Source organism: Somniosus microcephalus, chromosome 18 (assembly GCF_052327205.1).
Source record: "Somniosus microcephalus isolate GS21.2 chromosome 18, FLI_Smic_1.0, whole genome shotgun sequence".
Taxonomy (NCBI): Eukaryota; Metazoa; Chordata; class Chondrichthyes; order Squaliformes; family Somniosidae; genus Somniosus; species Somniosus microcephalus.
Genome location: NC_141004.1, coordinates 41,913,861 through 41,925,930, shown reverse-complemented (window position 1 = coordinate 41,925,930; position 12,070 = coordinate 41,913,861). Strand labels below are relative to the sequence as shown.

Genomic DNA, 12,070 nt, shown 5'->3' with positions numbered 1-12,070 from the left:
CAGGGCGGGTACCCGCCGCCCCTGAAACTTACGTGGGGCGGGGGTTTTGGGCGGGATGGTGTCGGGACATCCAAATTCGGGATTTCCCCCCCCCCACACACCTGAAACCCCGCCTGTCGGCTCCACGAAAATCTAGCCCAACGTTTCAGGTCGAAACCCTTCGTCAGGAAAGTGGCAACCTCCCCTGCCCATGAAATCCCCTCCCGAAACCCTCTCGCTGCCACTTAGCTGGAAGCCGGTAAGCAGCCAAGGGCCACCCGATCTCCGCCTGCTGGTAGCCACTCGGTTGTCCTCTTCACGCCATTCCAGGTGGGAAGTGGACTGGCTGCATTTAAATGAGACCTGGGAGTTAAAATGCCTCAGGCCTAAAATGAACAAATGTCAACAAGTGTGTTTTCCATTCGCACCCCCGCCACCCGAAACCTGCTCCAAAGTTTAAATCGACCCCATAGATAGGCTGTATTTTTAGAATTTCAAATTTGCCCATCATTACAGAAGAGGGTCACTGCACCGGTCACTCTCGAGCACAGTACTCAAGAACATTGTGTTCTCAAAATTACATGTTTCTTTTCAGGATTTCAGTGCCTGTATATAAATCACAGCCCATTTCAGTCTCTGGTCTCCAGAACTATGTCGGGACGGAAACTAATCAAAGTTATTCTTTCGGGAGGTCTGGTTGCATGGTTCACCCACACACACCCTGGAGGATGAAGAATTCAGGCCACAACTGTACTCACAACTAGATATCAAGTGTTTTTGTGATGAAACCATTTGTGCTATTTACCATGGCCTTTTTCACAAAAGTGGAACAATAAATGGTCATCAAATACAAAAATAATAGTTTCCTGTGATGAAGAAAATGATCTTACAACATGTTAGTGTAGGACTTGAACTTTGACTCAATGGCCTAGATATTTGATCGCACCTGACAACAGTCACGAAGGGGGTGAGGCATGGGATACATGTGCCTGTTCACTTGGGCACAGGGATCATGTGAAAATTGTGCTGGGACCTCATTATCATAGGTCAAGTGGCGGACAGCGCTATCGGTACTGCTAATTGGCTGCAAACCTATTTGGGGAGGGGGGGTGCAGGTGGTAAATCGGGCATTTCTTAAAGGCAGCCAGCACCTCTGGGGCATGGTGGCTGCAAAAAGGAGGGAATGCTTGTGAACACAGAAATTACTGCAGGACCTGTTCAACGGATCCCTAGGTTCTACAATGCCACTTTGGAGGCCCTGGGCATGGTGGGCAGATGGAGAGAGATCTGTTCCCTTCAGGGGACATAAAGCCCTCCAGCAACACCTCCACCACCAGTTGGAAGAGGTGGCTGAGGAGGTCAATGCCAGGAGCTTAGCTCCCAAGACATGGATGGCTGCAATGACAGAAAAATTTCAATGACGTCACCAGAGTTGTTAAGGTAAGAATCTTAACTCTCACCTCAATTATTCTCTCCACACCCCTCCACCACCTTTAGCCTCACTACTGACAACACTCACCTTTCCCACTTCCCTTCACTCTCCTCCAATCACTGTATCACACTTCACTCCACCTCCTTCTCCTACTCACACACTTCCCTCTTTCTTGCAGAAGGTCAGGCAACATGAGGCAAGAGGCGGTGACTGGAGGAGGCCGAGCCCACCTTCACACACTTTCTCCTCTGGAAGACGACGTGCTGGCCAACACGGGCAGGAAGTAAGTCATGGCCGTGGCGAGTGATAACGCTGAGGAGACGTCGCCCAGGGTTTCTTGTATCCTCTATTTTCATTCTTAAATCAATCTCAGCCTACACGTTCTGCATGACAAACTGCTGTCACTTTCCATCAGCCACTAATTTCCCTCTGCCCTCCCTTCACACGGAAAGCTAACCCTTGTCTTTCTCTTTCATTTAAAATGCTGAGAGATAAGGCCAGCTTGCCTGAAAATACAGTGCCACTTGATCTGACCCTGGCACACACCAGCTCAGAGATTGGCACCATGTGCACTTTAGAGTGTGAATCACTGGCCACAAGTGTGCAGGAGCTAGGGTACAGAGACTGCATGCCACAGGTGCAAGCTCACTGGATGGCAAGAACACGTGCTAATTCTGATGCAGAGAACTCAGATGCTGACTTTGAGGGCTCAGCCTACTAAAGAAGGCAGATGGGCATAGTGCAGGAAATGCTAAGTGCACTGGGCAGCCTGCTAGCGAGCTTGCACACGATGGCTCAGAGCATGGAAGGGTCCAGCTCCAACTTGCGTCCAGGCTTCGCACAGAGCATGGAGACCATTGTGTCCAGCGGGGAGTGAGTGGTCAGCTCGACGAACACAACGGCCATGACTGGAATAAAACAGTTTTCCACGCAGACAAAAACAGTCCAGTACCAGCAAAAACCTGTTCGCAGAAGTCAGATTTCAGCTGTTGAATGCAGAAAATAGCCAAAAAAGGCAAAAGGATTGAACCCCCGCGATCAGACCACCCCCACTCCCAGAACCGGACCCACGCTCCCACTATGAGCCAGCTGTAGACGCCCTACCAGCTCCTGACCTGCGGCCTCCTCCAGAGCATTCCCTGTCTGACAGGGAGTCAAGCTTGTCAAAACTCCATAGCGTGCGGGGAAACCCAGACTTCCCCCGGCTAAAACTCCGCCTCCCTGCTCACAAGACCCGCCCCAGTAAATGTCGGGGCCTGAGTGTCTCAGCAACTATTCGTCAATCTGATTGGTTAAGGAGACCCACTGTTGCTTGCCCGGTTCATACAGGCCCCAGATCCCCTGTTGAGGGCTCCGCTGCCTATTCGCTCTCTAATTACCGCAAGTTCCAGTGCAAAAGCCCACAGAACGTCTGTGGGCAAGTGGAAGTGTAATGAACAGCGAGTGCCGTTCGTTCACCGCTGACCGCAAAATCCGGGCCAATATTTTGGTGTCTGGTTTCCATTTTAGAAATGTCCAGATGTACCAATCAAAAACCAGAATTGTTGAGTCTGTATGTCCCAGTTAGGTTTAGGGTCAATCACTGGACACAGACAACAAGAATAACTTTTAACAGGTCTTTACTATTCGAAGGTCAGGGCTGAACTGCCCAGCAAATCCTTGCACAACACTTATATACCGGTGTGGTCACCACCGGTATTACAGTATACAGCAGCCAAGAGAAAGTAGTACATCTCTTAAGGTAGTTCTCTTAAGGTGGAACAGGTTACATACACCACAATCCTCCCTTTTTAGCTTAACAGTTATATCCCCATTTAACATAACATAATAACATATATATATACAACTTCATGCAAAACAGTTCAAAGATTCAGTCTCTGAGGAGGCCTCCTGATTCGAGTTGGATAACGCCTTTCAGGGGTCTCTGATTCTCGTTGCTGGGGTGACTCATCTAGTTGGTCTCTTATGGATTGGACATCATCATCAGGTACATTCACTTCTGAGGTAGATGCTTCAGGTTCACTAACTTCTTTCACGGTTGTCTCTGCCGTAACCATGGGTTCGACCCTTGTTCTCGATTCTACCAGTTGGTCAGCATGACGCCGTATTACATTTTCACCAATATCTACCGTGTACATCAGGGGTCCTTGTCTGGTCCGAATTGTTCCAGATTGCCATTTCTCATTTTTATAGTCCCGGGCTAACACTGGTTGTCCTATTTCGAAACTCCGAGTGGTTATATGCTGGAACTGTTTGTTTTCAACTTCCCTCCGCACATTTGGTTTTAACAAGTCCAACCTGGACCGCAACCTCCTGTTGTAGAACATCATGGCAGGACTTTGGTTTGTCACTGCATGAGTGGCGTTTCGATATGCCAGTAGGAATTTGTCCACCTTGTGTTGTAGTGGAATCTGATCTTCGCTCATGGCCTTTATTGCTTTTTTAAACGTTTGTACAAATCTCTCGGCCAACCCGTTTGTAGCCGGATGATATGGGGCAGAGGTATAATGTTTCACCCCATTCTTCTTCATGAATCCCTGGAATTCTTCTGACACGAACTGCGGTCCGTTGTCTGAACATATTTGTTCTGGCAATCCATTTCTCGCAAATATCGTTCTTAACACCGCGATCGTCTTTTCCGAGGTAGTGGTAGTCATCTTAATCACTTCTGGCCATTTAGAATGTGCGTCCACCACAATTAAAAACATGGAGTCCATGAAAGGACCAGCAAAGTCAATATGTACACATTGCCATGGGGTTGAAGGCCATTCCCATGGATGCAGCGGTGCAATCGGAGGTGCATTTTGCACTTTTTGGCACCCTGAGCAGCTTTTCATCAGCTCCTCTATCTGTTGGTCGATACCCGGCCACCTCACATAAGCCCTAGCAAGGCTTTTCATCTTGACTCCCCCCAGATGACCTTCATGCAGTTCCTTTAGAACTCTCTCTCTTAACTTAGGAGGAATAATCACCCTTGTTCCATACATCAATGTTCCTTGACAGACGGACAGCTGTTCTCGTCTTGCTGAGAATGCCGGTAACAGTGGATCACCATGTGCTGGCCATCCTTTCACTGTCACTTCGTAGACCCTGGACAGTGTCGGGTCGTTCCTGGTTTCTCTTTCAATACTTGCATTGGTGACTGGTAAACATTCGATGATGGTCGAGTGAAATAACTCAACAGGGTCAACCGTCGGTGCCTCCTCCTCTGTAGGTAGTGGCAGGCGCGACAGCCCATCAGCATTACCATGCTGCTTTGTACCTTTGAATTCTATCTGATATTGATGTGCCCCTAGGAAAAGGGACCATCTCTGGAGTCTCTGTGCTGTCATCACCGAAACACCCTTCTTAGGGTTAAAAATGGATACCAACGGCTGGTGGTCTGTCAGAAGCGTAAACTTTTGGCCCTGCAGGTAAAGATTAAACTTCTTTACTCCCCACACAAGGCTGAGAGCCTCCCTATCTATCTGAGCATAATTGCGCTCAGCGGAGGTCAATGATCTGGATGCGAACGCAACTGGCCTCTCTTGGCCATTTGGCAACTTGTGTGAGAGTATTGCCCCAATACCATATGGAGAAGCATCACAAGCCAAACGAATAGGCAGCATTGGGTTGAAGTGAGCCAACACTTCCTCTGAGGTGATCAATGCCTTGCTTTCGCGAAAGGCCCTCTTACAGTCCTCGCTCCACTTCCATGGTACTCCCTTCTGCAAAAGAGCATTCAGCGGGTGCAGCACCATGGATAAATTTGCCAGAAACTTATGGTAATAGTTAATTAACCCTAGAAACGACCTCAATTGGGATACATTATCCGGAGCGGGAGCCTTCACAACAGCTTCGATCTTGTCAGGAGACTTATGAAGCCCCTCCTGGTCAATGACATGACCACAGTACGAGATCCGCTTCTGAAAGAATTCACATTTCTGGCGATTAACTCGAAGACCATATTCTTTCAATCTGGTGAGCACCAGTTCCAAGTTTGCAAGGTGTTCCTCGTCATCATCTCCTGTAATCAGAATATCGTCCAGGTAACATTGTGTACCTGGAATTCCCTGTAATACCTGCTCCATGGCCCTCTGCCAAATTGCTGGAGCCGATGCCACTCCAAAAACCAGTCTATTATACCGGTACAAGCCTCTATGCGTGTTGATCGTGAGATACTGGCGTGACTCTTCCTCAACTTCCATCTGTAAGTACGCCTGCGCCAGGTCTATCTTGGTGAAGTGTTTCCCGCCAGACAATGAAGCGAAGATATCCTCAATCTGTGGAAGTGGATACTGCACCGTGTGAAGCACCGGATTAACAGTGATCTTGAAATCACCACAGATGCGAACCTTCCCCGGTTCCCCCGGCTTGTTGCTCGATGAACGCTTCATTACTGGGACAATGGGCGTGGCCCACTCACTCCAGTCTACCTTAGACAGTACTCCTGAACGTTCTAGCCCTTCCAGCTCAGCTTCCACAGCAGGTCGTATTGCATAAGGTACCGGTCTGGCTTTGAAAAATTTCGGGTTTGCATGTTCTTCAATCTTGATGTTTGCCGTAATTCCTCTCAGTGTTCCCAGTCCTTGTTGGAACACCTCTTTAGCATCGTCCAATATTCTGGACAATCGTTTAGGTTTGACATCTTTTGTACCGGAATCTACCGTTAGTGCTTTTAAGGAATGCCAGTCCATATTTATTTTCCTAATCCACTCCCGTCCCAGTAGTGGTGGACCTCCCTCAGGTAGCACATATAAGTCCATTCCTCGGCTTTCTTTGCCCTTGTGGACCACCTTTACCTCTATCTTCCCGATGGGGTATACTCTTTGCCCCGTGTATGTTTTCAATACAATCTCCATATCCCGTAGGGGAATATGTGGGAATAACCTTTTGTAATCTTTCTTATTCATGACCGTCAATGCTGATCCAGTGTCCAATTCCATCTTCACTTGGACTCCTGCTATCTGAAGTGTGACCCAAATTGTTTGGAGGTCTGCTTCCTTACCAACATTGTGTACTCTTAGACTACCCAGTTCATTACTGCTGGCGTCTGAATCTGACTTCTGTTCGTTCGAACTGTTCTCTGTCACCTTGTGTACCTTTTTGTACTTTTCCTGCGGTGACTTTTTGTTGCTGGTCTTCTTTCCTGACCGGCATACTTTAGCTATGTGACCAAGCCTGCCACATTTTCTGCATTCCTGATTTTTGAACCAGCACTGGTTCTGATCGTGTGTTGTCTTTCCACAACGATAACATTTTACTGTACTCAAGACCATTTGATTAGTACAGAGTTCCGGTGACCGTAGCTGCATTTCCGCAGTGCCTCTTGCTGCGGCTTCTTGCGATGCTGCAATAGTGACAGCTTTATCAAGCGTAAGATCATTCTCTTCAAGCAGTCACTTTTGTGTTCCTTCTTTTAACAATCCACACACAAATTTATCTCTCAGCGCATCTGCTAGCCCTGTCCCAAACTGACAGTACTTCGATAGCTTACGTAGTTCAATTAAAAATTCAGCGTTGCTTTAGTCTTTCAACTGCGTTCTTCTGTAAAATTTAAATCGTTCCGCTATCATCAGCGGCATGGGGTTTAAATGATTTTTCAGGACAGTAACAATATTCGCGAAGGTCTGATCCGCCGGTTTATTTGGTGATAGAAGGTGCTTCAATAGCCCGTATGTCTTCGCCCCCATTGAGCTTAATAAGGTTAATGCTTTCTCATCATCTGGTACCTTATTTGCTTTACAATAAACTTCCATGCGTTCTACATATGTGGTCCAATCTTCGACATCACTATCAAAGGTATTAATGCTCCCATGTTTAGGCATCCTTGCAAGTTAAAAAAATTTTTTTTTTTTTTTTTAAAATGGCGGCTTCCCGCGCTTGTCTTCTTCCCCCGCCTACTAAAATGGCGGCTTCCCGCGCTTGGCGGTCTTTCCCGTGCTCGTCTTCTTCCCCCGCCAACTACAATGGCGGATTCCCGCGTTTGCCTTCTTCCCCCGCTGGCTGCAATGGCGATTGCCTTGCTGCTGCCGTTCTCGCCTCCCCAGCGGTTCACACTCCCCGACGCTGCTTTGCCTTGCAGCCCCGCTTGCAGCCCGGTCCTTTACACCGGCTGCGTTTGAATTCTCCGCGGCTCTCGTGCCTTAAGCTTCTCAACTCCCCGACGCTGTTTTGCCTCGCAGCCCGGTCCTGTACACCGGCTGCGTTTGAGTTCTCCGCGGCTCTCGAGCATTAAGCTGCCCCAGTCGCTGCGCCTCTCGGCCTCGATTGCAGCCCGGCCCTTTCTACCGGCCGTGGTCGAGCTCTCTGCCCTTATTCCTCCGTTTTCCCTCCCCTACTCCACAGTCAACGCGGCCGACTTTCTGCTCGTGTCGCTGATCGGCTTACCCACCACCGTGGTAGAAGGGATGAACACTGCCTGTCGCTGATGGAGGGCTTCGTGGTCAGAATTCTTTTTCTTTTTAACCCGGGTTCTCGATGCCTCCCGTGCGATGGTGCTCAGCAGGATGATGAGGGCGGATGCCTCTTCTCGACGCCCGTTTTGAGGACGAAGCTGCCTTGGATGTAAATTTGCCGCAGGGTAAGATCGGACTCGTCGCCACTGTTGAGTCTGTATGTCCCAGTTAGGTTTAGGATCAATCACTGGACACAGACAACAAGAATAACTTTTAACAGGTCTTTACTATTCGAAGGTCAGGGCTGAACTGCCCAGCAAATCCTTGCACAACACTTATATACCGGTGTGGTCACCACCGGTATTACAGTATACAGCAGCCAAGAGAAAGTAGTACATCTCTTAAGGTAGTTCTCTTAAGGTGGAACAGGTTACATACACCACAAGAATGTCTAGTCAAAAACTGGACAGATGCGATTCTGGATCGTGCATCAGAGCTGATGGTCCTACCAGGGACATTAACCTGCTTTTCTCTGACCTACTGGATATTTTCAAGATGGTCTGTTGTTAAACTGTAACTTTTTCTTGTTTATTTGCTAACATGCGTCATTAGTGATCCCAGGCAGGGAGCTGATGGGTCTTCGTCAGCCCAGCCCATTTAGAGTTAGTTATGGGACATTAGGGTTGAACTCTTTAATCAGATATTGTGCTACATTGACATTGGGAGACTGAATGCTCATTTGCTCAGTTCGGTAGCTATCCAAAATAAAAACCAAAAATGCTGGAAATACACAGCAAGGCTGTCAGTATTTGAAGAGAGAAAAGACAGCTAACTATTCCACCGCAGGCTCCTTTCTCTTTTGCGATACTGATGAGTCTGCCTTGTGTTTCCACTTTTTTCTGGTTTTACATATAGGTTATTTTGATCGACAAAGGGATACAATTGCTGCTTTTGGGGAGACTGAAGGCACCTTCGCGCGACAGGAGTTCACCCAGCAGCTGGCCTGTGGGCTCTCCCTCCATCAGATGCACCCCACGTTTGGGGGACTGGTGACGGCAGGCTGGTGCAGCTAGGAAGACACAAGGGTCAGTAAAGTCAATGTGGGAGCCAATGCTGTGGGGTTTCGGTATTTAGCAGTGGAGCCAGCAGCAATAAGGGGGTTGGCTCCCAAAGCAGAGTGTAAAAGGGGAACCGTGCAGCACAGACGTGGCATTCCCTAAATCTGGTCAAATGCAAAGTACCGTGAGTGACTGTTTGCTTACCTAAAGGCATTTTGAGATTCTCATACGCGGTCCCAAAGGAGCAGCACTTAAAGGGAGAGTCAAAACCTCCATGCTTTGCTTTTCCTTGTTTTCATTAACTGGTGCTGCCTTTACTAATTATGGCCCTTTGGAAGTTGTCGACCCGCAATTCTCACAGCTAAATAATCAGAGCTTAGTTTTAAGTGAAGACCCAATAACTGCTCTTGACTCATGAAAATGTGCATCTCCAAGTCTCTGGAAGTTGAGTATTTTCCACTACAATGTGCATGCAAGAGAACAGAATATCTGCAGTAAGTGGTATTCCTTCAAAGTGCTTTGAGAATGATGCTCTCTGGAGTTCTAACTGCTGAAGGGACTCTACTCAAAAAATGTACTTGTCTGTTCTCTTTTCAAATGTTGACAGAACTCTCTGCATTTTTAAAATTTTCTTCTGTTTCACCTTTCCAGCATTTTTGTCTTTCTAGCTCATCTTGCTTGTTAACTGCCACTGTACAAAAGGAATAAAAGAGGGTCTAAAAAAGAGTGCAAATTGGCTAGGATAAAACGGAATTAAAATCCTGTTTGTATCCTTGTTGTTGCAGCATTATACTGGAATCTGTGATTCTGTGATTTCCATTTAAAACAAGAATACCTGGGATCACTAGTATTTCGATACTGTATGATAAATTCAGAAGACGCACTGGGGTTTATTTTTCTATTGGCGTTATTAGAATAGGAACACAGGAACCGGAGTAGGCTAGTCAGCCCCTTGAGCCTGTTCTGCCATTCAATTACACTATGGCTGATCTGTATCTTAACTCCCCGCTACCCGCCTTGGTTCTGTAACCCTTAATACCCTTGCCTAACAAAATTCTATCAATTTCAGTTTTTAAATTTTCAATTGACCTAGAATCAACAGCTTTTTGGGGGAGAGAGTTACAAATTTCCACTACTTATTATGCTTTTTGACCGCACCCCTGAACGGCCTAGCTCTAATTTTAAGATTATGCCCCTTTGTTCTGGACTTCCCCACTGGAAGAAATAGATTCTCTCTATCTACCCTATCAACTCCTTTAATCATCTTAAACACCTCAATTAGATCACCCCTTAATTTTCTGCCATCAGCAACAACCCAGTTGTATAACCTATTTCTTTTAAGTGGGTTACCACTAGCATTAAAATAATGCTGATCAGAAGATATAACCCACCACGTCTGTTGTGCAGTAATGGGCCAGTAATTCCGGTCCCAACGCGTGAGTATGGACGGTGTGCCGGATTTCAGCATGCACAGCGCATGCGCGGGAAACCGGCATTTCCTCTCCATCGAACTAAGGGGTTAAGAGGTCCAATGCTGCGCGCAGGACTCTGCGCGCACGCGTTGAACTTCCTTCGTTTTGACAGGTTTGCGCGTGTGCAAGGGCCTGAACTTTTTAGAAATGAAAAAAGGAGGCGTAAGGAGTGGATTCTTGAAGGTAAGTGGTCTATTATTTAAAATTATTAAATTTTTTCCACAGCTTCATTGCTTTTAAGGACTTTGCAGTAAGGTAAGTTTATTTTTAGACCCGATTTCGTAAAAATATTTTTTTTTCAAAAATTTTATTAATTGTTTTAAATCGTTTTTTAAAGTTATTTATAGTTTATTTAGTTATTGGGATGTTTTTTAAAATTTTAATTAAAGTTAAACTAGTCTTTTGGGCGCCCGTACTTTGCATGAGTTTGACAGTCTTTACTATCAAACTCATGAATGAGTTTCCCCTCCCCTGATTGGCTGCAGAGTGCTCACCTGATCCCAGCCGGCACATCGCACTAACTATGCCGCTGGATCAGGTAAGCACATCGCGCCGACATCTGAACCGGGCCAGTGACAGGAAATGCAAGCAGGCCCGGGCTTCAGATGTCAGCGCGCAGGGTGGGTGCAGATCGGGGGCTTGCACGCGCGGCAAGCACCCGATCCTAATTTCTGGCCCATTGTGTTTATATGCACTGCAGTCTTCATTACTGTCGTGCCCGTACTCTGTCTCAACCAGATGCATGAAATTCAAGAGTAACTTCAGTAGCACTGCACTGCGTGAAAGGAGCCACACTCAAAGGCTGTAACAATCAGAGAATCAAGTGCTAGTGTAGTAGCCCTATCTCCAACTCATGCTTCCTTCCAGTGTGCATTCCTGTTAAGAGCACAGGAGCACTGAAGTTACCCGCATATATGAGACAGTAAAGGTAGGGAGCATGTTGGCACATCCATTGCATGTAAATACATGGTCACTAGCAATAAAGTTCAATATTACTGCATTTCAACCAAGGTTCAGGCATGAAGGTGATTACAATGGTCATTATCACTAGTCTGGGTTGTTACCTGAATTTCTGTGTTTCCTCCATCTAGCAAGGCAATGGCTAATAAAACACTCTCCTGGAAAATCTTGTCACTTTTGGAGCTCGTGATGAGATCTGCAACCAGTTTTGTGGCTCCTTCTCTGTCCAGGCGACATTGGATAGGAGCTATTGAGTTCCAGTCTTGACACTTATCGAGATCTTATACAAGAATAAAATAAAGACATTACTATTTTTGATAAATGTGTGAAAATCAACATTACAGAAAGTCGTGCCGCAGCCTGTAAACTGTATGCAGTACAACCCTGAAGGATGAATGGAGAATGGGAAAAAATAAATGTTTCTTAAAGATCTATAGTAATGTGTCGTTTGTTGCAGCTATTGTTAAAGTTATAGCTCATTACAAATTAAAATCTGGATTAAAGTAAACACATACACTTGATGTAGTGGTTTGCTTATTAAACATAAAATGCATTTTTGTTTCAATGCACACATTGATACTATTATCAAAGAATCTAAAACATGCTCTTTATAATATTACATGTACAGCAGAGCTTCCTACAATCCAGCAGAATTTGCACTGGACAAAGCCTTGTGTGGGACAACATTTTATTGCAGTTAAAAAAAATTGTACTCATTCAATCTCCTTCTTGCGTGAACAAAACTATCTGATGGGCCCAATTTTCTCTGAGTAAACCTTGGCAATGGGAAGC

At 46.3% G+C, this 12,070-nt stretch overlaps 1 protein-coding gene across 2 annotated transcripts in view; it reads right to left on the bottom strand.

Annotated features, from left to right (window-relative positions):
* The window catches only part of itpr3 (inositol 1,4,5-trisphosphate receptor, type 3), a 324,911-nt gene that overhangs the window by 46,813 nt on the left and 266,028 nt on the right, over positions 1-12,070 (bottom strand). For both annotated transcript variants that reach the window (XM_086011397.1, XM_086011396.1), the window contains exon 39: positions 11,383-11,558. In XM_086011397.1, coding sequence (XP_085867523.1) covers positions 11,383-11,558 — 176 coding nt within the window. The remainder of the gene's footprint in view (positions 1-11,382; positions 11,559-12,070) is intronic.